This window comes from Natator depressus, chromosome 1 (genome assembly GCF_965152275.1).
Source record: "Natator depressus isolate rNatDep1 chromosome 1, rNatDep2.hap1, whole genome shotgun sequence".
Lineage (NCBI taxonomy): Eukaryota > Metazoa > Chordata > Testudines > Cheloniidae > Natator > Natator depressus.
This window is the reverse complement of record NC_134234.1, coordinates 348,796,586-348,821,359: the sequence shown is the minus strand read 5'-3', so window position 1 is coordinate 348,821,359 and position 24,774 is coordinate 348,796,586. Positions and strand designations below refer to the sequence as shown.

Genomic DNA, 24,774 nt, shown 5'->3' with positions numbered 1-24,774 from the left:
CTGCTGGGCGGCCTCGGCCCGGGGTCCCTGCGGCGCGTGCGCAGCCCGGGGCCTCGCGCGCCGCGTCGCGTAGCAGCGGGGACGCGGCTGGGCCGGCTGGTGAGTGTCGGGCCGGGGCTCTGCCGAGAGGGGGCGGTGGGGGGGCGCTGTCCCCGGCGGGGGGGGGGCGGTCGGTGGGGAGCTGTCCCCGGCGGGGGGGGCGGATCGGTGGGGAGCTGTCCCCGGCGGGGGGGGGGGCGGTCGGTGGGGAGCTGTCCCCGGCGGGGGGGGCGGATCGGTGGGGAGCTGTCCCCGGCGGGGGGGGGGGGCGGTCGGTGGGGAGCTGTCCCCGGCGGGGGGGGGTGATCGGTGGGGAGCTGTCCCCGGCGGGGGGGGGGTCGGCGGGGCGCTTTCCCGGCGGGGGGGGGTGATCGGTGGGGAGCTGTCCCGGCGGGGGTGGGGGGGTCGGCGGGGCGCTTTCCCGGCGGGGGGGGGTGATCGGTGGGGAGCTGTCCCGGCGGGGGTGGGGGGGTCGGCGGGGCGCTTTCCTGGCGGGGGGGGGTCGGTGGGGCGCTGTCCCCGCCGGGGGGGGGGCGGATCGGTGGGGAGCTGTCCCCGGCGGGGGGGGGGTGATCGGTGGGGAGCTGTCCCCGCCGGGGGGGGGGCGGATCGGTGGGGAGCTGTCCCCGGCGGGGGGGGGGTCGGCGGGGCGTTGTCCCGGCGGGGGGGGGTGATCGGTGGGGAGCTGTCCCCGGCGGGGGGGGGGTGATCGGTGGGGAGCTGTCCCCGCCGGGGGGGGCGGATCGGTGGGGAGCTGTCCCCGCCGGGGGGGGGGTGATCGGTGGGGAGCTGTCCCCGCCGGGGGGGGCGGATCGGTGGGGAGCTGTCCCCGGCGGGGGGGGGTGATCGGTGGGGAGCTGTCCCCGGCGGGGGGGGGGCGGATCGGTGGGGAGCTGTCCCCGGCGGGGGGGGGTGATCGGTGGGGAGCTGTCCCCGGCGGGGGGGGGGTGATCGGTGGGGAGCTGTCCCCGCCGGGGGGGGCGGATCGGTGGGGAGCTGTCCCCGGCGGGGGGGGGGTGATCGGTGGGGCGCTGTCCCCGGCGGGGGGGGGCGGATCGGTGGGGAGCTGTCCCCGGCGGGGGGGAGGGGGTCGGCGGGGAGCTGTCCCCGGCGGGGGGGGGGTCGGCGGGGCGCTGTCCCGGCGGGGGGGGTGATCGGTGGGGAGCTGTCCCCGGCGGGGGGGGGTGATCGGTGGGGCGCAGTCCCCGGCGGGGGGGGCGGTCGGCGGGGCGCTGTCCCGGGCGCGGGGGGGGCGGTCGGCGGGGCGCTGTCCCCGGCGGGGGGGGCGGTCGGCGGGGCGCTGTCCCCGGCGTGGGGGGCGGATCGGTGGGGCGCTGTCCCTGGTCGGGGGAGGGGTGGTAGGTGGGGGATGATAGGTGGGGTAGCCAGGAGCTGTGGGCGGTGCGGTGCGGGGGGGGAATAGATGCGGGGGATGATAGGTGGGGTAGCCAGGAGCTGTGGGCGGTGCGGTGCGGGGGGGGAATAGATGCGGGGGATGATAGGTGGGGTAGCCAGGCGCTGTCCCCGGTGGGGGCCAGGGTGATCGATGCGGGGGATGATAGGTGGGAGAGCCAGGAGCTGTGGGCGGTGTCAGGAGGCTCTGGGTGGAGTGGTGCCTTTCCATTCCATTCGGGGAGGTGTATCCACCACAGGGCTGGGGTCTGATCCAGCACAGCAGTTCTGTTGATCGTAACTGCTTTTTGATGGCTAGGAAGGAGACTGTAACACTATGAGCTTACCCTAGCTCTTTCTGAGGGGCTCAGAAAAGTAAAATCTTCCCCTTGGTCCCAGGAGAGGTGGCTTCTGTGCAGCTAGGGTGGAGGCAGCATGGCTAGAGATGCACCAGGGGGAGATTCCTGCAAGGAGCTGGACCAGACGAAGTATGATGCAGATGAGAACGTGAAGATTATCTGCCTGGGGGACAGCGCTGTGGGGAAATCCAAGTGAGTAACTGGCCCTTATTGCACGTGCCAGGAAGGCTCCAGCAGCATACAAGCGTGGCACTCCTCAACCAGTGTCTGGACTCTGCCTCTCCGCTGCACAAAGCAGCAGCTCCAGTTATTGTTACCTCACAGTGGTTTATTAGCTGTGTCTGAGACCAACGGAGAGGCTGAATGTATAGGAGTGGGGGGGCCTATCTGTATCAGGGATGAGGAGAAAGAAGATAATAAGGTGATCAGGTAAGGACTAATGGGCCTCTGTCATTTCTGTACTTGCAGGTTAATGGAAAGGTTCCTCCTGGATGGATTGTATCCTTTGGGTTCTTTCAGACCTCACCACTGTTTATTTTTATTCTAGGGCCCAGGAGGGTACATGAAGGGGAAATGGTCTGTTTGAGGCCTTTTTGTTTAACCATGTTCTTCCCATCAGGGGCTCTCATCCCATCCTCAGCAGAGTTCTGTTTCCTAGCTTTCCCTGCCTGACCTAGACTCTCTTTATAGTACACTGATAAGCTAACTAAATCCACACAGCACTAGGGAACTTATAACTTCTGTTCCTCCTCAGAAGGTCTTCCCCCCACTATCAACTACAGTATCGTCTTTAGAATTCCTTTCCTGAGCACTGCAGTGCTAGCAGCTGGTCCTGTGAGGCCTATAGGACTGTCATGGGCACTTCAACTATAGAGCTCCTACTCCCCACCTTAGGGCTTGTACACACTAGCACTTACTTCAAGATAACTTAAGTCACTCAGGGGTGTGGAAAAGCCTCCCCCTCCCCGAGCGATGTAAGTTACACTGACCTAAGCGCTAGTGTGGACAGTGCTATGTCGGTGGGAGACGCTCTCTCGCCCGCATAGCTACCACCACTCGGGGAGATGTAGTAATCATGCCAATGGGAGTGCTCTCTCCCGTCAGCATAGAGCGTCTGCACTAGCAGCACCACAGTGCTCGGTACAGCTGCGCCACTGTATTGATTCCAGCGTAGACTAACCCTTAGTTTGGGATTGAAAATCTGAGGCAAATTTGAATGATTGGCTTAGCTGTGCTACACACTGCAGAGGAGCAGCTTGGTGACCCAGCTGCTGAATGCTTGCCCTAGCCCCCCTCAAGCAAGTTCCCCTCACAAGTGCTCTACTGAACATGAGATTGATGGCTGGATAAGACTCACTTTTCAGCTCCTTAACCTATGCACAGCCGACCCCAGCAGCTCTCTACGTTTGCCTTGACACTCTACAAATACACAACCAATGTGGATGGGAAGAATATCCTTGTGGGTAAGCACCTCCTAGGAGACGAGCACATATCCTCCCTGTGAGTGCTGGGTACAGCCATGGGAAATCCCTGCTATGGCATCACTAAAGGACCTCTGTTGAGTCCAGGAATTCCTGTTCATCTCAACTGGGTGTAAACTGAACCTAAATAAGGGCAATGGCAGTGTCCATGGTATCAGTGTCACTGTTGACCATTTTTGTAGAAACACTTGTGCTGTTTTTAGTTGTAGTTTTCATGCTGACAGTGTTTTGGGGGCTATATAGGACACAAGGACAGTACCTGCCTTGAGGCGCTTACCATCTCAAAGGCAGCATTAGGAAGACAGATCACACTGGGAAATTGAGACGAGAGAATGACCTTTGTTATTGCTATGAACTCCCAGTTTTGGGGTACTGCAGAAGAAATGAGTCTAAGAGGAATTTGAATGAGAACTTGGTGAACACAGATTGGGAAATCATTTTGCACCTGAGGCAGCATGAAGAAGGCCCAGAGACAGAATTGGGAGAAGGAATGAAAAGATCATTGAGGCTGGTACCATTGGTGGAGTGGAAGGGGTACGAGGGACATGTTAAGGGAAAAGTACTGTGATGTAGGCAGATGTGCAGTGATGCTGGACATTGGAGGAAAGGCCGAGGAATTTAAATTTAATGCAGTTGCAAAGAGGGAGCCAGCAGAGGGACCAAAAGGGATGATGAGGTCAGCTTGACAGGCAAGGAAGTTAATATTATGGGCTGTATTTTGGATGGACTGGAGGGGAATGATGAAGGAATCATGGAAGCCACCGAGGATAAGCCTGCTGTAATCAGGATGGGAGGTGACTGAAGCCTCGACAGGTGTTTTAGCTTTTGGGACCAAAAAGAAGAGCTGGATTTTCAATATATTGTGCAGGAAAAAGCAGTGAGATTTGGATGAGAGAGGAGAGGGAGAGGTCAGTAAGGCTGGGCGACAGGATGGTGGTGGTGTCATCAGAAATGGGAAACGTTACTAATGTGCTTCTCCAGCGGGGCAGGAACGGTGTGAGAACCTTAGAATAAGGTTACAAACGACTCAGTGTTCTGTCCTGTTTTGGTCCATGTCATAGCAGTGAAGCTAGTGGCACTTCAGTCCTCTTTCTGATCTCTCTGACTCCAAAGTGTTTGGTCTCTTGCCTGTACCTGTCATGGGGTGGAATCTCATGATTCTTCTGTTCTTAGATGGTATCCTGGTACACTGACCCATGAACACCAAATGCTTATCATCTTGCAGGCCAGACTCAGTTTCAGGAACCTGTGTGCTTCCTACCTTCAGGACCCTGTGAAAAGCAATATTGACCAACAGCTTTCTTAAAACCAATTGTTTTGATTTAGCAGTTGGAATGAAGTACAGCGTATACCACTTACCAGCAGCCTCTCATTTCCCAGCAAGAAGTTGCTATTATCCAGAAGTTGCCAATAACCAAAAGGCAGGTTTACAGGGCTGCAGCCAGGAATGAAGTGCTGGGACATGCTGAGCCTGGGCCCCCAGCGCCAGGGCAGGATGCAACCCTGAGAGCACCAGGAGAGGCATCATGCAGGCCCCTAGCATTCCTGCTCCCCCTGGAAAGCATCTGGACCACAACCCACATCCCAGCTGCTGCCCTGCCTGTAGCTCCCCCTTCCAGCCTGCAGCACCATGGGAGAGGAGTGGGGGTAGTCTGTGGGCAGGGGAGAGTGTGGCAGCAGCCTAGATGCTGGGGCTTTCCGCAGGGATGCTGGGGGCTCATGGGGCTGCACTGTACCTCTTCCTGCATTCTCCCTCTCCCTGGGCTTGTCATATCCCAGTGCTTCCATACCTGGCTGCAGCCCCAAAAACCTGCCTATGACTGGGTCTTTCCATGGAGAATGAGGGCGCTGGAGTGTGCTGAGCCCAGGCCCCCAGTGCCAAGACAGGGCACAGCCTAGACAGTGCAGGAAGAAGTACTGTGCAGCCCCATGGGCCCCCAACATCCCTTCCCCCTGTGGAAAGCCCTGGCATTCAGGCTGCAGCCCATCTCCATGCTGCTGCCCTGTCTGCAGCCTACCCTCCCAGCTTCTCCTCCCACTTTGCAGCGCCAGGATTCCTGCGTTATCTCCTGTGTGGCTGCTGGGTCTCCACCCGTGGGGGAGGCTCCATGGCAAAGAAGAAAAGTTGCCAATAAGCAGCATGACAGTTGCAAATATCTGAGTCCAGTTAAGTTTATGCTTAATGGGATAGGATCAGCTTCCAGCAAAATGTTGCTAATAACCAAAAATTGTCAGTATCAGGATTGTTAATAACCAGCCTCTACTGTGTTAGAGAAAAGGGGATTTTAAAACAACAAAGAGCCTACACACACATTACACATATAGTCTCATCAATAATAATAATCATCCCCAGAAGGGACCATTGCATTCATCTAGTCTGGCCTCCTATATATAGTAAAGTCCACAGAACTCCCCCTGCCCACCCTAAAAATTCCTAGAGCAGATATTTTAGAAAAACATCCAATCTTGATTTTAAAATTGCCAGTGATGAAGAATCCATCATAGCCCGTGGTAAATTGTTCCAGTGATTAATTACTCTTATAATTAAAAATGTATGCTTTATTTCCAGTCTGAATTTGTCCAGTTTCAGCCTCCAGCCCTTGGATCATGTTATACCTTTCTCTACTAGGTTGAAGAGCCTATTAAGTATTTGTTCTCTATGCAGGTACTTATAGACTCTAGTCAAGTCACCTCTTCACCTCCTCTTAGTTGAGTCTATCATTTTAAGGCATGTTTTCTCATCTTTTAATCATTCTCATGGCTCTTCTTTGAATATTCTCTAATTCACCAACATCCTTCTTGAATTGTAAACACCAGAAATAAACACAGTACTCTAGCAGTGGTCGGGGGGAGGGATAGCTCAGTGGTTTGAGCATTGGCCTGCTAAACACAGGGTTGTGAGTTCAATCCTTGAGGGGGCCGTTTAGGGATCTGGGCCAAAAATTGGGGATTGGTCCTGCTTTGAGCAGGGAGTTGGACGAGATGACCTCCTGAGGTCCCTTCCCACCCTGGTATTCTATGATTCTGTGATATCAGTTCCAAATACAGGGGTAAAATAACCTCTCTGCTCCTACTCAACATTCCCCTGTTCCCAGGATCGCATTAGCCCTTTTGGAAACAGAGTTATACCTGGAGCTCATGTTCAGCTCATTATCTACCAGGAACCTCAAATCTGTTTCAAAATCACTTCCTTCACTTCCATCACTAGAGTCCCCCATCCTGTGAATATAGCCTACAGTCATTGTTCCCAGATGTATACATTTACATTTAGGCATATTAAAACTCATATTGTTGGCTTGCACCCAGTTTACCAAGCAATCTAGATTGCTCCGCATCAGTGACCTGTCCTTTTAATTATTTAATTATTTGCCGCTCCCCCAATTTTTGTGTCATTTGCAAATTTTATCAGTGATGATTTTGTTTCTTTCAGGTCATTAATAAAGATGTTAAATAGTATAAGGCCAAGAACCGATCCCTGTGGGAGCCCACTGCGCAATAATAATCCCCTGTTTATAGTTTACATTCTGAGATCTATCAATCAGCGAGTTTTTAATCCATTTAATTTCACACTTCACTACAAGCTAAATTAGACAGACTCTTCTTTTCTGTTACATTAACAGAACAGAATCTACTAACATTCTCCTAGCAAAGCCCAGATCTTTCTGTGTGTATTTTTTCTTCCCTCTGTTCTCTAAGAGAAGCTGGGTTTAAGAAAGCCCCCACCTTCTCTGTGGGTGTCTGGGCCCAATTACCATTTTGCTCACTATTTTCTTTGTTTCAGGACTCAGGTGCAACATTTCCTGATACTTGAGGCCTTGTCTGCACTTGAAAGTTTTATTACTAAAATTATTTTGGTTAAAGTTGTGATTTTATTTTTAACCAAAATAGTTATATTAGTAAAAGCCACAGTGTGGATGCAATTATACCAATAGACAGTTGACCTTACCCGTTTTAATTACAATAGAACCTCAGAGTTACAAACACCAGAGTTACAAACTGACCGGTCAACCACACACCTCATTTGGAACTGGAAGTACCCAATCAGACAGCAGCAGAGACCCCCCCCCCCCAAAAAAAAAAAAAAGGCCAAAACAGTACAGTGCTGTGTTAAATATAAACTACTAAAAAAAAATAAAGGGAAAGTTAAAAAAAGATTTGACAAGGTAAGGAAACTGTTTCTGTGCTTGTTTCATTTAAATTAAGATGGTTAAAAGCAGCATTTTTCTTCTGCATAGTAAAGTTTCAAAGCTGTATTACGTCAATGTTCAGTTCTAAATTTTTAAAAGAACAATCATAACATTATGTTCAGAATTACAAACATTTCAGAGTTATGAACAACCTCCATTCCCAAGGTGTTCATAACTCTGAGGTTCTACTGTATTCCACTATTCCTTTCATGGTGTGAAGTAGTTACGTACCAGTATAACAGCATCTACACTAGAAAAGTTGTACTGGTATTTATAGCAGAGCCCCAACTCTGCTATAGTTAAGGTTGAGCATCGCTTCCTGTTTAAAGGTGGACCATTTTAAGTACTCTAAAATCCATATGATGAGTTGGGTTGTTTTGAAATGTATAGTGCTTCATTGGGGTGCTGGATGGTGTTAGTAGTCCAAAGGTGGGGTCATTTGAGCAGGGGGTTTCTGAGCTATCAACCTCTTAAAAACCCATAATTTCACAAAAACATCTTGTTCTTCTAATTATTTTTTGCACACACATGGGGCTCAAACTGTAGAACACAAGAGCTGCCATAGTGGGTCAGACCTTGGTCCATCTGGCCAGCATCCTGTCTCTGACAGTGGTCCGTAGTAGAGCTTCAGGGGGGAGTGAACAAAACAGGGCAATTATGGAGTGATCCACCCCTGTCTTCCACGCCTGGCTTCAGGCAGTCAGAGATTTAGGGTTGCACAAAGCACATGGTTGCATTCCTGACCATCCTGGCTAATAGCCATTGATGTACCTTTCTGTCATGAACTTACCCAGTTCTGTTTTGAACCAATTATACTTTGGTCATCAGAATGTCCCATGGCAATGAGTGCCACAGGTTAGTTGTGTGAAAAAGTACTTCCTCTTGTTTGTATTAAACCTGCTGCCTATAAATTTCATTAGGTGACCCCTATTTTTGTATTGTGTGAGAGGGTAAATAACACTTGTCTCTCTTCATTTTGTCCACACCATTCATGATTTTATAGACCTCTGTCATATCCTCCCTTGGTTGTCTCTTTTCTAAGCTGAACAGCCCTAATCTTTGTAGTCTCCCCTCTTATGGAAGCTGTTCCATATACTTGATCATCTTTGTTGTCTTTGTCTCACCCTTGTCCAGTTCCACTATCTTCTTTTTGAGATGGGGTGACCTGAACTGGGCACAGGTGTGGATTTATATAGTGGCATTGGGCCTAAGGGGGGATATGATAGAGGTCTATAAAATCAGGATTTGTGTGGAGAAAGTGAATAAGGAAGTGGTATTTACCCCTTCACGTAACAAAAGAACAAAGGTTCCCCAATGAAATTAATAGGCAAAAAGTTTAAAACAAACATTAGTAAGTACTTCTTCATACCACACACAGTCAACCTATGGAACTCATTGCCAGGTGGTGATGTGAAGGCCAAAAGTATAACTGGGTTCAAAAAAGAGTTAGATAAGTTCATGGAGAATAGGTCCATTAATGGCTGTTAGCCAAGATGGTCAGGGATGCTCTGGGTATCCCTAAATCTCTGACTGCCAGAAGCTGGGACTGGATGACAGGGGATGGATCACTTGATAAGTGCCCTGTTCTGTTCATTCCCTCTAAAACATCTGGCACTGGCCACTGTCAGAAAGATGGAATACTGAACTAGCTGGACCATTTGTTTGACTCAGTGTGGCCATTTTTATGTTCTTTCTGTCTTATTTTCTATCCTATTCCTAATAGTTTTAACATACAGTTAGTCTTTTTGACCACTGCTGTGCATTGAGTGGAAGATTTCAGAGAACTATTCACAATGACTCCAAGATCTCTTTCTTTGGTGGTAAGAGCTAATTAAGAACCCATTCTTGTATATGTATATTTGGGATTTTTTTTTCACTGTACATTACTTTGTCCTTATCAATTTGAATTTCATCTGCCATTTTCTTGCTCAGTCACCCAGTTTTGTGAGATCCCTTTGTAACTCCTCACAGTCTGCTTTGAACGTATCTGTCTTGAATAATTTTGAACTTTGCCACCTCACTGTTCATCCTTTTTTCCAAATCATTAATCAATATGTTGAACAGCACAGGTCCCTATACAGATCCTTGGGATCCTTGTGGGGGTGTGAGTCCCTCTTCCTGTCCCCCATGTGAGCTAGGATCTGGGAGGCCCTTCCATGCTGAGAGAGGAGTCTGAAGCCCTTTACCTGCCTTCCCCCCCAGCTCTTTTAAGGGTTGTCCCTCCCTGCCCCCCATGTATAGCCCTCTCCCTGACCCCCATGTGTGGCTTGATCAGGGGGGTCTGAGCCCCTTATCTTCCCCCTCCATGGAACCAGATTGCTGAGCAAGCATCTGAGGGTCCTGCCCCCCCTGAGGGCCTCTAAACCCCTTTCCATGCTGGTATGCTAAATGCTTGAGAAAGGAGAATGAGAACTCCCACTGAGATGAATGGAGCAGTTCACGTCTCTCGGATCTATTGTTTCTGGTTGTATTCCTCTTCATGGAGTGTTCGTATTCAGCTGAGCCTCCTATGCTGTGAATGGGTGCGTAGAACCCTTCTTTGTGCACTAGGGACAGATCTGGGTTAGGAACTTCACATGTCAGCTCTCCTGCTTGTCCCTACCTCCAGCTGGTACACACTCTCCACACAATCCTACCACCTGCCCATGGTCCTTCTAGCCTTAACAGAGGCGTGGATGGCAAGAAGGAGGGAAAGATGGGGGGGTATGTGAGTAGCCATAGCAATGGGTGTGATGTTGGAGGAGTTGGAGCAGTGTCCAAACTGTGTGAGGATGGGAAGAGGAGGGGCAGGGGAGTCTGAGCAGTTGGAGGCAATATGGAGAGGGTAGAGACGGGGGAGGGTGTTGGTACAATGCAGGAAAGAATGGAGTGGAAAGGAGGGGGTTGGAGCTGTGCAGTGGGGGAAGTTGGTGAGGCTACACTTCTTCCCCTTCCTCTTACACTTCACAGCAGAGTCTTGGTCTGTGAGGCACCTGGTGGCCGCTCGGGACTTAAGCCTGGAGCCCTCAGTAGTTTGGGACCTGGCTACTTCAGAGACCACCTTACCCTCCATGCCTCTGCAGCCACAGGGACACTGCAGCTGGACAGAGCCACATTTAGGTTGCCCAGGGAGGATGACAGCCAGGGTCCTGGCATGGAGAATGCTCTGTGGACCACCCTGCTAAAAAAGATCACACTGCCATTGTTGAGGTCACCCCAATCTGTTTAGGTTTGGATCCCACAATCATCCCTGTACTATCTGAGTATTTCTCACCTTATTTTCTTCAGCTTTTGCACCCATGCCGTGCCTTGTTTTTCTGTGTCTTTTTTAAATCCAGTTTACACAGAACTTTTTGCACTACTGTATTTAAACTGATGCCAACTGTCTCTGCTGAGGTGTTGCACAGGCACATCTAAACCCCACGTATAGCGAGAGCCTGTGTTTGTAAACTGGTCAGGGAATGTCTCAGTCTGTCATGGCAAAGGCTCGTATCAGTAGACATACAGGAGAGGGCTGAACTCTGGGGTTGGGTTATGAAGGGGTTGGAAGTTCTTTCCTGTCATGGCATGCTGAACTTGCTGGTTTGTGCCTTTCAGACTTCTGGGACACAGCCGGACAGGAGAGGTTCCAGAGTATGCATGCATCCTATTACCACAAGGCCCATGCTTGTATCATGGTAAGGGCATTCTTCTACCTGTGGCTTTCACTCTGTGTTTGTAGAGGATTCCTGGCTGGTAACAGAACCTGTTTGGTATTCCTCCTACATGTTATCTTTAATAATGTTACCCCGAGTACAGGCTCTTGAGGCCAGAGTGTCTGAACTGGAGGAGCTAAGTGAGACAGAGAGGTACACAAGAGGAGACTTTCCGGGACACAGCAGAGTGGTCCCACCCCCAGCCTCTGTGCTGCTGAGGAATATGGAAGTCTTGGGGAAGGAGAACATCAAACTGGAGCAGATGGAAATGATCCTGTAGTGGGGACCCTCCTTTCAGATGATGCCATGGTATCTTCTCACACTGAGGATATCTCTATGTGGGAGGGGACCCCAGTTATTGGAAGAGACTGGTAATAGTAATGGGGGATTCAATTATTAGAAATATAGATAGTTGGGTTTGCGATGACCAGGAGAACCGCATGGTAAATTGCATGCTGGGTGCAAAAGCTGCAGATCTTTCGAAACATCTAGACAGACTTATGTGCAGTGCTAGGGAGGAGCTGGTGGTCATGGTACATGCGGGTACCAATGACATAGGGAAAGGTAGGAGAAAGGTTCTGGAGGTCAAATTTAGGCTACCAGATAGGAGATAAAAGTCTAGGACTTCCATGGTAGCATTGTCTGAAATGCTTCCAGTTCTAGGCACAGAACCAGGTAGACAGGCAGCACTGCAGGGTCTCAATGCATGGATCAGACAATGATGTAGAGATGAAGGGTTTAGATTTATTAGGAACTGCGGAACCTTTTAGGAAAGGAGGAGCCTATATGGGAAGGATGGGCTCCCCCTAAATCAAAATGGAACTCGATTGCTGGCACTTAAAATTAAAAAGGTCATATAGGAATTTTTAAACAAAGGGCTGGGGAAAGCTGAAAGGTGCGGAGGAGAACATGGTGCAGACAGAGACATTCCTTAGGGGAGAATCTATTAATGGGGATTCTCTATGTCCTACTAAAGAAGTTGATAAAGTATAGGTAGAAGCTTAAGAGAAACAGTCAAATGAAAGAGAGTCCCACTCGGTTACATCACATGAAGGCGGACAATTAAATATTGTCAAATTTTATAAGTGCCTATATACAAATGAAAGAAGTCTAAATACTAAAATGGGTGAACTTGAATGCCTAGTATTAAATGAGGATATTGATATCACAGAAACTTGATGGAATGATGATAATCAATGGGACAGGGTAATACCAGAGTGCAAAATATAAAGGAATGACAGAGTAGGTCAGGCTGGTTGGGGAATGGCACTATATGTAAAAGAAACCACAAAGTCAAATGTAGTAAAAATCATAAATCAATCAAACAGCCATAGAAGTTCTATGGATAGTAATTCCATGCTTGAATAGTAAGAGTACAGCAGTAGAAATATACTATCGACCACCTGACCACAGTGGTGATGGTGATTATGAAATGCTAAGGGACATTAGAGAGGCTATAAAAATTGAAAAGTTAATAATAATAGGGAATTCTAACTATCCCCATATTGACATGTCACCTCAAGATGGGATGCAGAAATAATATTTCTAGACACTATGAATGGCTGCTTCTTGGAGCAGCTAGTCCTGGAACCCACAAAGGCAGAGCCAATTCTCAATTTAGTGGCACACAGGATCTGGTCCAATGGGTGAATATAGCTAAACCACTCAGTAATAGCGACCGTAATGTAATTAAATTTAACATCCTTCTGCGGGGCGAAATACCAAAGAAGCCCATCCCGTAGCATTTAACTTCAGAAAGGGGAACTACACAAAAATGAGGAAGCTAGTTAAAAGAAAATGAAAAGGAACAGTCACAAGAGTGCAATGCCTGCAAGCTGCATGGAAACTTTTAAAAAACACCATAATAGAGGCTCAAATTAAATGTACACCCCCAATAAAAAAATAGTAAGAGGAACAAAAAAATGCCACCCTGGCTAAACAGCAGAGTAAAAGAAGCGGTTGGAGGCAAACAGGCATCCTTTGAAAAGTAGAAGTCAAATTCTACTGAGGAAAAGAGAAAGGAGCATAAACTCTGGCAAGTCAGGCGTAAAAGTATAATTACACAGGCCAAAAAAGAATTTGAGCACCAACTAGCAAAAGACTTTAAACTACAGCAAAAAATAATTTTAAATACCTCCAAAGCAGGAAGCCTGCCAAACAATCAGTGGGGCACTAGACAATCAAGGTGCTAAAGGAGCACTCAAGGAAGACAAGGCCATTGCAGAAAAGCTAAATGAATTCTTTGCATCTGTCTTCACTGCAGATGATGTAAAGGAGATTCCCACATCTGAGCCATTCTTTTCAGGTGACAAATCTGAGGAACTGTCCCAGACTGAGGTGTTGAGAGAGGAGGTTTTGGCACAAATTGATAAACAGTAGTAGTAAGTCCCCAGGAACAGATGGGAGTCACCCAAGACTTCTAAAGGAACTCAAATAAGAAATTGCAGAACTACTAACTGTGGAATGCAACCTACCGCTTAAATCAGCCTCTGTACCAGATGACTGGACGATAGCTAATGTGATGCCAATTTTTAAAAAAGGCTCCAGGGGCAATCCTAGCAATTACAGGCCAGTAATCCTAACTTCAGTACTAAGCAAATTGGTTGCAACTATAGTAAAGAACAGAATTATCAGACACATAGATGATGATATGTTGCGGAACAGTCAACACGGCTTTTGTAAAGGGAAATCATGCCTCACCAATTTATTAGAATTCTTTGTGGGCATCAACAAATTTGTGGACAAGGGTGATCCAGTTGATGCAGTGTACTTGGACTTTCAGAAAGCCTTTGACAGGATCCCTCACCAAAGGCTCTTAAGCAAAATAAGCTGTTAGAGGATAAGAGGAAGGTCCTCTCATGGATCAGGGACTGATTAAAAGACAGGAAACAAAGGGTAGGAATAAATGACCAGTTTTCACAGTGGAGACAGATAAATAGTGGGGTTCTCCAGAGATCTGTACTGGGACCAGTGCTGTTCAACATATTCATAAATGATCTGGGAAAAGGAGTAAACGGTGAGGTGGCAGGGTTTACAGATGATACAGAATTATTCAAGATAGTTGTGTCCAAGGCAGATTACCACAAATTACAAAGGAATCTCACAAAACTGGGTGACTGGGCAACAAAGTGGCAGATGAAATTCAGTGTTCATAAACACAAAGTAGGGAACACTGGAAAACATAATCCCAACTGTACATACAAAATGATGCAGTCTAAATTAGCTGTTACCACTCAAGGAAGATCTTGGCATCATTGTGGATAGTTCTCTGAAAATATCTGCTCAGTGTGCAGCATCAGTGAAAAAAGCAAACAGAATCATTAGGAAGGGGATAGATAATAAGATGGAAAATATCAGAATGCCACTATATAAGTCCATGTTGCACCCGTACCTAGAATACTGCGTGCAGTTCAGGTCACCCCCATCTCAAAAAAGATACATTAGAATTGGAAAAGATAGAGAGAAAAGCAACAAAAATGATTAGGGGTATGGAACAGCTTCCAGATGAGGAGAAATTAAAAAGACTCGGACTGTTCAGTTTGGAAAGGAGACAACTAAGTGGGGATATGAGGTTTTTAAGGTCAGGCTTGACAAAGCCCTGGCTGGGATGATTTAGTTGGAGATTGGTCCTGCTTTGAGCAGGGGGTTGGACTAGATGACCTCCTGAGGTCCCTTCCAACCCTGGTATTCTATGATTCTATGATATGGTAGATGTTGATAAAATCATGACTGGTGTGGAGAAAGTGAATAAGGAAGTGTTATATACCCCTTCACATAACACATGGACCAGATGTCACCTGATGAAATTAAAAGGCAGCAGGCTTAAAACACACGAAAGGACGTACTTCTTCACACACTGCACAGTCAACCTGAGGAACCCATTGCCAGAGAATGTTGTGAAGGCCAAAAGTATAACTGGGTTCAAAAAATAGTTAGATATGTTCATGGAAGATAGGTTCATCAGTGGCTATTAGCCAAGATGGTCAGAGATGCAATCCCATGCTCTGGGTATCCCTAAGCCCTTGACCGCCAGATGCTGGAACTGGAAAACAGGATGGCTCACTTGATAATTACCTTGTTCTTTTCACTCCCTCTGAAACATCTGGCACTGGCCACTGTTAGAAGACAAGATATTGAGCTAGATCAGGGATCTCAAACTCAAATCACCACGAGGGCCACATGAGGACTAGTACATTGGCCCGAGGGCCGCATCACTGAAACCTTTTCGTACAACGATTCAAAAGTATAGTCAAAAATGAAAAAAATGAAGAGTAATATAGTATGCTATTAAAAGTCAATGTATTAACTTTTTTAAAACTGTAATGCGAAGAGGCGTTTTAATAAAATACAAATACCTGTAACTATTTCTTATGTGGTCAGTAACACTGATGATGATCTACGGTAACAGTCTATCAATGTAGCTGTAATGGCAGGAACTTTTTAAAGTAACTATTCATACAAAATATGTTGTCACTTTTAGCAAACATTCTTCCCAACTACTCACAGCAAAGAATCATACATGCTGAATGTCTAGTCCATGAGGTCCCGCCCCTGCCCTGCCTCTTCCCACTCCTTCCCCGCACCCATTCCAACCCCTTCCCCAAAGTCCCCGCCCCAACTCCACCCCTTCCCTGCCCCTATTCCAACCCCTTCCCCAAATCCCCGCCCTGGCCCTGCCTTTTCTCCAGCTCCACCCCTGAGCACACCACGTCCCCCCTCCCTTCTGGAAAGTCCTAAGGGCCACCAAACAGCTCTTTGGTGGCAGGAAGCGCTGGGAGGTAGGCGGAGAAGTGGGGACGCGGCGCGTTGGGGGAGATGGGGGGCGTGGTGAGGGGAGCTTGGCTGCTGGTGGAGCTGGCACCTATGGCAGGCCACAGAAAATAACTTGGCGGGTCGCATGCAGCCCGCGGCCCGCGTGTTTGAGACCCTGAGCTAGATGGACCTTTAGTCTGACCCAGTACGGCCATTCTTATGTTTTTATGTAGTGCTGTAAATATTTCCTTTCCTTGCTTGCTGTTAACATTCCTTCCTCTACTGTTCTCCTGTCCCTTCTCCCGTCATTGTTTACCTTTAGCACCTTTCATCTTTCCTCATAACTCCGTTCCTCAACCCCTTTGTATTTCTTTTGTTCTCTCAACTCTGTCCAATTCATCAACAGCTTTCCAGTAATATCATGCCTAGAACAGAATGCACTTTTCCTGGTGCAGTCACATCAAAGCCATATAGGGAGGTCTGACCCTTTGTTGCTTTGTGACTCGATACCTTGGAGCATGCAGCACAAAGCTGCATTGGTCTATTATGCAGGATTATTGCATTGCAAATTCATGTCCCATTTGCTGCCTCCTCTCATTGCCCTTGTCTTTCAGCCATTGCTGCTTCCCATTGCTGGAGTTTCCTGACCAGATGTGTTCCCTTTCCAGGCTTTAATCTCTTTACTCTCCTCTGTCCACACTGTTATTCTCAGCTCCTCCTAACTTAGCATCATTTGTAAACTTCATTAACATGTTGCTGACCCCCTTGTTTAGCTCATTAATGAAGTTGTAAATCAGACTGGGGCTGACACCTATCCTTACAGGGCACATTAGAGCCTTCCCCACCCTCATTATTGTTAAGGGTGAGTATCCTCAGCACTATACAAGGCAGGATGTGCAGAGAGATCAAGAGGCTGATGATAGCTTAGTGCAGGGAGAGGGGCTGGGGTTTTTTTAATGGCTTGATGATAGTTTGCCATTTACCATAGCCTCTGTTTTACCGCCTTCCTGCCAGTTGTCAGCCCCTATGCTGGTGTCTGGTCTAAGCCAATTGTATTTAATTCTGACAGTGATGTTCCATGGGATGCTGTATCAAACATTTTGATCCAATCTAAATAATCTCCCTTCAGCATCTTCCCTTCGGGCACTAACTCTGCAATTCTGTGTGTTTAAAAAGAAAGGCAGTGATTTTGCATGGTGGGTTTTGCAAATATTCAGTGCAGCGGGTTGCTCAGGGACTGTCCAGCTGCAGGCCTGGTGACAGGTGGCTCTTCCTTGGCAGGTGTTTGATGTGCAGAGGAAGGTCACCTACAAGAACCTGAATAACTGGTACAAGGAGCTGAGAGAGTTCCGCCCAGAGATCCCCTGCATCGTGGTGGCCAACAAAATTGATGGTGAGTGTTTCTGCCTCTTAGCCTTTCAGTGCTGTGGGATGGACCTTTTGTGACATGGCTGAAGGAAGTGACCACCTGGCTGGTCCCAAGGGCTTCTTGGAGATGGACTCCACAGATCATATTTTACTAGATAAAGTGTTGGCCTTTTACAGCATGTTTTTGCCTCTTGACTTTGTTTTGCTCAGAAAAAGAAACTGAAAACACAAATTTGTTTTCAGCACAGACATAAATATATAGCACGGTTAGCTGAGCCCTGGCCTGATATCACCCAGTCTCCTTCCAATCTCCTCCCGCTCCCCTGAACAGCAGCTTGCACCACACTGGCCAGCTGGCAGAGCCCTCTTAGCTCACCAGGTTCCCTGACATTGTTACAGTTTATAGTCTGTATTGTGGAAGTACCCAGAGGCCCCATCCAGATCAGGCCCCTTTGTGCAGGGTGCTGCGCAAACATAGGGTGAGACTGTCCCTGTCCCAAAGAGATTTCAGTCTGCCTTGAGACGAGAAGCAACAAGTGAGCGTGACAAACAGTGGAAGAGCAGCAGAGGGAGGGCAAAGGTGATGGTTCTGTGACAACATCGGTACGCTGCAAGTGTACCACTGTTAGCAATAGTGAGAAACGTTTGAAAGACATCCCTAGCACAGACAGAGCCATGCAGACCTGGGAGCTGGGACAGATGACAAGTAATGCTCCGTTGTTTACACTGCACCAGATGTCCCCCCATGAGGTGAGAGTCCCTGTCAGGGTCCCTCTGTGGAAAGCCTTGACCAGCAACAAAAAGGTCCTTTTCCATCACGTACTTCCTTGCTAACTGTTAGTTTAGCCTGCCACCCTTTGCAGGTTCCTCTAGTTGTCAGAAGGCACCACCCAAACCATGCGCTGCATGAAGGGGGCCTTGCCAGCGAGAGATGCCCCCACGAAGGTTGCATGGACTTCTTCTCTATGCTGTCCCAGGGCATGCTTGGCCTGCTACCAGCAGTGGTGGCTCAACAACTGCTTCTCCTTTCCTCCTTCAGCGGATTTGAAAGTGACTCAGAAAAGCTTCAACTTTGCCCGGAAGTTCAATCTGCCCTTCTATTTTGTCTCAGCTGCAGATGGCACCAACGTAGTGAAGGTAAAGCTTGGCTATGTGAGATGGGACTGGTGCAAGGCGGCATGGGGAGGTGAGAAGGAGCAGGCATTCTTTGGGAGACAGGATGTTTCGCTGGCTGCCTCCCAGGTGTGTGTGGGGGGGTCCCGTAGCTGGGGGGTTGTCTCATGCCTGGTTTCTCTAGGGTGCTGTAGGGTGGGGGGAAAAGTCCTGTGGGTTCATCTGGGGTTGAGCATCCTAGACGCGCCTCTCATTCCCAGAGTGACAAGTGCCCCTCCTTTCTCCTCAGCTATTCAGTGATGCTATCAAACTGGCTGTCGCGTACAAACAGAATTCAGGGGATTTTATGGATGAGGTCATGCGGGAGCTGGAGGTAAGAGTGCCCTGCCTGAAGCTCACCTCCCTCTCCTTAGTGAGTTGCCAGCACCACACCCCTTCCCTCACCAGGAAAAAGCCCCCAGTCCCAGTGCAGAGTGGGGTTAGGTGGGGCCTGTGTTGGGAGCGTCGTGGGGATCCCATAATGCCTCAGTCCCAGCTTAGAGTGGGGTGAAGTGGGGCCTGTGTTGGGAGCATTGTGGGGTCCTGTACAGACAGTCCCAGATTAGGGGTGAGGGGATGAGGTGCTGTGCTGGGAGTGCCATGGTGGGGTGGGAAATGGCTGGTTCCCATTTGCTTCTCACCATTTCCCCATCCTGCTCCCTTCCAGAACTTTGAGCTGCAGAAAAAGCGGGAGGACTCAGATAAAGAGGAGAACTACGCCGAGGAGAAGCCCCCATCCACCTGAGCCCAGGCCTCAGACCAACCTTGTGCTGCTCCCTATTGCCCCAGCTTCTTCATGGTTAGTTAGAACCATCACTCTCTGCCTGGGGAGAGCAGATTTCTCATGCACTGGCCATGCTGGGAGCCTCTGGCTGGGACCATCCCTCCCTGGGAGGGAGACTGTTTGGGCCTGATCTTCCTGGCCTGGGCCCCATCCTCCTGAGCATCCGGGATGCAGAAGGGACAAGAATACATGTGACTGCTGCCTGCCGCTCTGGCAGGGAAGGGGGGCATTTGCTGGGGTGTTGGGCACTGCCTGCCCTGCAGGGAAGGGTCCTGCCCAGGTGTCTATTAGCGGAGCCCAGACTGAGGAAACCAACACTAAAGGACTTTTTTACAAAGCGTTGAGCCTGGGTCCTTCCTGCACCCGGACCATGTTCAAATAGCAGCCCTTCCCACTGCTGTTTCAACCCAGCCAGCTCTACCTCTCACCCCTCCCTGACCCCACTCACCGTAGCAGCCCAACCACTCCACCCCAATGCTTCTCTGGCTCTGTGTGCCACCCTTCTCCAACCACACTGTCCCAACCCACTGTGAGCCATCCCTCCCCTTCCTCGCTCCACCGTTCTAGCCCAGCTGGTTGTGTGCAGCCTCTGCTCCTGGGTGGTTCTGGGCATGGCATAAGAGGTTGAATAGAACAGAGGCAGAGCTGGCTGTGTTGTGGGCACCGTTTTACTTCTGCTGTGAGGTAAGCTCTCAGTCTCCATCCACAAGGACGACGGGCAGGATGGGAGCCGGATGCTGGTACAGAGTCCTCTAGAGCAGTGGGCAAAGCGTCAGAAATGGCCACTGTCCATCTCAGCCTCCGCTGTGCTCTGCTCCCCTCCCTTCTCAAGTCCCCTTTCCCTTCAGGCCCTGTAGGAACTTGTTGAGCTTCCTGAAGAAGTCAGACAGACTGCTCTGGGCTGACGGGCAGGGGCCTGTCCTTGTTCTGGGCCTGGGCCTGACTTTCCCCAAGATCCAGTCATGAAAGTGCTGAGTGGAGCTGTAGACCCCTGGCCTCTGTGCCTTGGCGCAGCCCAGCCCCCAGCTGGTGACTCCAATAACCCAGAAGCGCTTTGACCTTTCCTTTGTGCACATGAGGGGGCCACCGCTGTCGCCCTGCAGCAGAGGAGAGAGGTCTGAGGCACAGCCAGCTCATCACTGGTGGGTCAGGCTTGGCAGTAGGGCTGACTCCTTCTTGGAAGAGGCTTAAGGACACACAACTCGTCCCTCCACTCGTCTCTCACCACTGGGAGACAGTTGTCAGCTAGAGCTCAGAGGAGGGGGGCTCACCCCCAAGGCCTGCCTAGCGTTGGCAAAGCCCTAGCACGTGTTCCAAAGGGGGATGATCTTGCAGTGCCCCCCACCCCTGGGAATGGACTGTCTAGGAGCTGCAGTCAGCGCTTCCCCCATCAGGAGTCCGCTGCATTTCTGTGTTAGCTCATAGCTAGTTTGGTGAGTGCTGAGCAGTCAGCTTCCTCCTCTTCCTCCTCCCATACAGAGCCCTCTTGGGTACCACACCTCTGAACGCAGCCACTACGCATCGGCACTATGGCATGGAGGCCTCACTCCCTGCCCCGTGTGCTAAGGCACAGGGCCTTCCTCCCAGCTCTGCGTACCAAATTCAGGGTATCTGCCTCACTGGCCCTGAGGAGTAGTTGTGCTCTTAATCCTAAGAGCTCCTGACCCAGATTGGATCTCTGAGTCATTGACATGAGAGATAAAAACCGCCGACTGGGCCCCTCTAGTCCATTCCTGTGGATGGTTTCCTGTGGCCTGTTCCATAGGGCAGCGTTTCCCAAACAGCGTTCCGCGGCACACTGGTGTTCCGCACGATGGGAATAGGTGTTCCGTGAAAGAATCTAGAATTTAATTTTGACTCTTGCACTTGATTTTTGTACTACTTTATACACGCTTTCCAGTTAGAAAGTGTTAGTTCCAGTTATTTTACATTTGTATTTTTGCTTTGTTTTATGAAATAAAATATATTGGAGCATAAATAACGGCATTTTTATTTGAAAACCAAACGACTACAAAATAATATTATAAGTGTTCTGTAATCGGCTAAAAAGTGTTCCATGGCCAGAAAAGTTTGGGAAACGCTGCCCTAGTGTCCTGGCCAGTTCCATTGCTGAGGACACTTAAATGGGACTCTTCCCACTTCCTTGGGGAGACTGCCACAGCCCAGTGCAGCTCATCGTGGGCTCTATAATCCCCCTCCTTTTGCATAGCATCCCTGGGGCTTTACACCCCTAATACAATGACAGAGGGAGAAAAGCAAAGAGGTTTCCAGCTGAGATTACCTACGAGATGGGCAAATGGAAGGAGTTCTGGCAGCAGGCAGACAGAGGAGAAGGCTCCCATACCACCAGGTAGAGAGAGGCCAGTGCTGGACAAGCAGAAGGACAGAGGCATGGGGCATGGGTTTTAAAATGGGGTGGGGCAGTTTGGAAGGGACTGGGCACCAGCGGAGGAGCCTGGGGATGGGTGAGGAGGAAAGATGTGGTTTCACTTTCTTTTGTATGCCAGAAACAGCGTTGTCTGGGACTGAAGGAGACCGTAGACAAGGGTGCTGAAACTGTTCAGGTCGGAGGAGGGGGAGGCAGAGCCCCGGGTCGGGATATTGGAGGAAGTGGAGGCAGGGTCCCAGGTGAGGATTCCAGCAGAGCAGGGGGTAGTGAGAGTTCTAGACGGGGATCCCAGAAGAGGGGGTGTGAGGCCACAGCACAAGCATTTGAGCAGAGCTGGGGAGGACTCTGCAGTGAGAGGGCTCCAGCCTGCGTACCTGGCAGCTGTCGATGCCTCCTTGCTCGTACCCTGCACACAGGTTGTTGCTGGCGATGGCCCCGTTGTACCAGCGGCTGCTGTTACAGGTCGTGATGTCAATGAGATGCACCTTGGCCTCCTGCAGGATGTCGGCTGTTTCCAGGGCTGCAGGGACGTGAAGAATATTTACTGCACAGCTCTTAGCCCTATCTCCCATTCCCCAGTGCGCCACATGGGTGTGCCCCTCCCCCAGAGCCTAACCTTCACTCTGCTCCCACACTTTTGTGGGAGGTGGTTTTGCTCATGCATCCCCTCCTCCTCCTCCCTTGCCTGGGCAGGTGAGGTTTGGATCCAGCCCTTGGTGGGCACATGCCCTTGGCTCAGTGAGGTGTGTGGGGCACTGGCACCGTCAGGAAGGGAAGCTGCTGTCTTTTCACAGCAGCAGAGGCCTAGACCTTCAGTGCAGCCAGATCCCAGTAGTCCCAGCTGAGGTCAGGTGCCCAGTTAGAGTTAACAGGGAGCCTGGGGCTCTCACATGTCTCCTGCGTGACTCCCCAGCCGCTGATGTAGCAGTGGGACAGGTTCGACACCTCCGCCATGGCACTGGGCAGGCAGGCGGGCTGTGCGTAGTCATTGCACTCGATGGGCTGCTCAAGCTCCAGCAGAGCGATGTCATTGCTCTCCATGCGCGGCTCGTAGCGCTCGTGCAGCACCACCTGTTTGATGGAGCGCACCTGGGCCTCGGGGCCACGCTGGGATAGCTGGGACGCACCGACCACAACACGCCACTGCGGGAGCAGCCTGGAGAGCAGAACGGGAGTCAGTCCCAGGGCGGAGGTGGGAGGGGATAGAGCGGTTCCTCTCCCAGCCGGTGCAGGGCCGCAGAGAGCTGCACTGTAGCTGGGTGCATTGCACTGCCCTACTGTCTGAGGCAAGGAGAGGGCGCGGCAGCAGGGAGCCGGGTACAGAGACACAATAGGGCAGCGTGTTCTCCAGCATGCTCTCACCTTGGGACAAGCTGTCAGTCAGTGCCCATGCACACCAGGCTCAGCCTAGGGTGTGTTGATGCCTGGCCAGGGAACAGTGCCAGTCTGTGGAATAGGCCGTGGTGCCCAGCTGTCTCTCCCCATAAGGATCAGCCCCATGGCATGGCCAGTTCCATGGCATTGCCCAGATGCCCTTCTGGCTTGCAAGTGCTGGGAGTACATGGAAGAGTGGGTGGGTGGCCTGAGCTGCTGACTCCCTGCCTGGGCTGTGAGGGCACCCCTCCCCCAAGGTCGCACGTCTCACCTTCTCTTGGCTTTGAAGCAGTGAGCGGCTGTGAGGACCCAGCGGGGGCTGACGAGGGACCCGCCACAGGAATGCCGGGGGCCCATTCGGGTGGGGATCTGGATGCTGACGAGCCAGGGCCAGGCCCCCGGCAGAGCATCTACGCCACCCACGATCCGCATCCCGCCGTAGCCAGACGCCAGGGGGCGGCGCCCACAGACTGCACTGGAGACAGAGGAGCGTCACTGCCCTGCTGGCAGTGGCCTGACAAGGCAGCAGGGATTTGACACTTACCGTGGGGCTGACCTTTGCCTCCGGCTGGTTCTATCTCACGCCCAGGTCTTGCCAGGCATCTTCTGTGTCAGGCCACCTGCCTCTCTCTGGACACAGCCCGAGGGAAGCAGCAGGGCCTAGGAGCCCTGTGTGTTACCCACCCCATGTGAGATGGCCCATGGGATTGATATGCCAGGGCCTCATTGCTAACCCATGAGGCACCCATGTCACCTGACCCTGGGCGTGACCCTGGGAAGGGGGCAGGAATCCCTGTCATTCAGGATGGCCTCATGTGGGGGGGGCCAATGCCCTTCGGTGCTTGGGAAGGGCCCCATCAGGGCCCCTCTCAGTAGTTCCTCTCGTGGCCCAGGTGTCACTTACTCGCAGCTGCCCTTCGTGCTGTGCATGGGCCAGACCAGGGTGTGGAACAGGAGGAGGGAGAGCAGCCGCATCTTCCACCGGAGCACCAGGCACCTGCATCTACGAGACGAGCCTCATCACTCGTGACACCATAAACCAAGTCCAGGGCCGCCGTCCAATCGGTGACTGGCCAGTATGACATCACACAGGTCTCTGGTTTCCGCCTTCCTTTGTGACGAGCGAGTGGAGCTGGGAAGGTGCTGATGGAGGCATCAGGGCCAAAGCTGTGAGCACTGCGAGGGTGACATGGACGGTGACTTCCATGGGCAATGGAGATACCCCGGGGCAGGTAGGAATGGGTAGGCTACTGCTTACAGCACAGACCGAAATCTCCCTGAACAGTGTATCCAGCTTGGCCAGCTCTCCTCCCGCCCTGCTCTCTCTGTAGTAGGGCACACTGGGCTCATTACCCCTCACAGTGCAGGTTGTGTGAGCGTGTTCTCCAGGCGCTCTGTGCCCTGCTGCGGCATCATGGAGTAGCTGCCCACATTGTCCCAGAGTGCACTGATACATACACTAGATCAAGGAACATAGGACTGGCCAGTACTGTCCTGTGCCCGACTGTCCAGAACCAGATACTCCAGAGGAAAGCGTAAGAACCTCAAAGCAGCAGATGCGGGGCAATCTGCTCCTCCCCCGGAAAGGGCTGATTCTAATCTTTACTTGTTGGAGATTGTGCTTCAGGATTTAATCCAATGTTTAATATTCCTTCCCACACCTCTTTTTGCATTAACTCTTATAAATCTGGATATTCTCATTATCCATATAAATGTCCAGTCCTTTTTGGACTTTTGCCAAGTTTTTGGCCTTAACAACTTCCAGTGGCAATGAGTTCCGCAGACTATGTATTGTGATGGACAGTGTTTTCTTTTACTGGTTT

The 24,774-nt window shown here is 50.7% G+C and overlaps 2 protein-coding genes across 7 annotated transcripts; one reads left to right on the top strand and one right to left on the bottom strand.

Moving 5' to 3' along the window:
* The first annotated feature begins 9 nt into the window (after nt 1-9).
* On the top strand, nt 10-20,003 carry RABL2B (RAB, member of RAS oncogene family like 2B). 6 transcript variants are annotated; one of them, XM_074942815.1, is made up of 9 exons: nt 10-99; nt 1,831-1,982; nt 2,259-2,288; nt 3,174-3,253; nt 11,035-11,114; nt 17,166-17,277; nt 18,364-18,389; nt 18,655-18,738; nt 19,072-20,003. In XM_074942815.1, the coding sequence occupies exons 2-9, from the start codon at nt 1,867-1,869 to the stop codon at nt 19,147-19,149; spliced, it is 606 nt and encodes a 201-aa protein (XP_074798916.1). In that variant the 5' UTR covers nt 10-99; nt 1,831-1,866; the 3' UTR covers nt 19,150-20,003. The 6 variants fall into 6 exon arrangements, with proteins under 6 accessions (XP_074798916.1, XP_074798914.1, XP_074798915.1 ...); XM_074942813.1 differs by having other exon boundaries at nt 18,364-18,494; XM_074942814.1 differs by having other exon boundaries at nt 18,292-18,389.
* On the bottom strand, nt 19,881-24,364 carry ACR (acrosin). Its single transcript, XM_074963003.1, has 7 exons — nt 24,312-24,364; nt 23,856-23,948; nt 23,223-23,426; nt 22,468-22,733; nt 21,952-22,097; nt 20,133-20,285; nt 19,881-19,940 (listed from the first exon to the last, which is right to left on the bottom strand). The coding sequence occupies exons 1-7, from the start codon at nt 24,362-24,364 to the stop codon at nt 19,881-19,883; spliced, it is 975 nt and encodes a 324-aa protein (XP_074819104.1).
* Between the last annotated feature and the right edge of the window lie 410 nt (nt 24,365-24,774).

Excerpts from the sequence above, each read along its gene's own strand:
- RABL2B (XM_074942809.1), top strand. The coding sequence starts at position 1,867 with ATGGCTAGAGATGCACCAGGGGGAGATTCCTGCAAGGAGCTGGACCAG. Across the intron at positions 1,983-2,258 it reads AGCGCTGTGGGGAAATCCAA|GTTAATGGAAAGGTTCCTCC; the intron begins GTGAGTAACTGG and ends CTGTACTTGCAG. Across the intron at positions 3,254-11,034 it reads TGGGAAGAATATCCTTGTGG|ACTTCTGGGACACAGCCGGA; the intron begins GTAAGCACCTCC and ends TGTGCCTTTCAG.
- ACR (XM_074963003.1), bottom strand. The coding sequence starts at position 24,364 with ATGCCGCAGCAGGGCACAGAGCGCCTGGAGAACACGCTCACACAACCT. Across the intron at positions 23,427-23,855 it reads AGCACGAAGGGCAGCTGCGA|TGCAGTCTGTGGGCGCCGCC; the intron begins GTAAGTGACACC and ends CTCTGTCTCCAG. Across the intron at positions 20,286-21,951 it reads GAGGCATCGACAGCTGCCAG|GGCGACAGCGGTGGCCCCCT; the intron begins GTACGCAGGCTG and ends CCTCTGCTGCAG.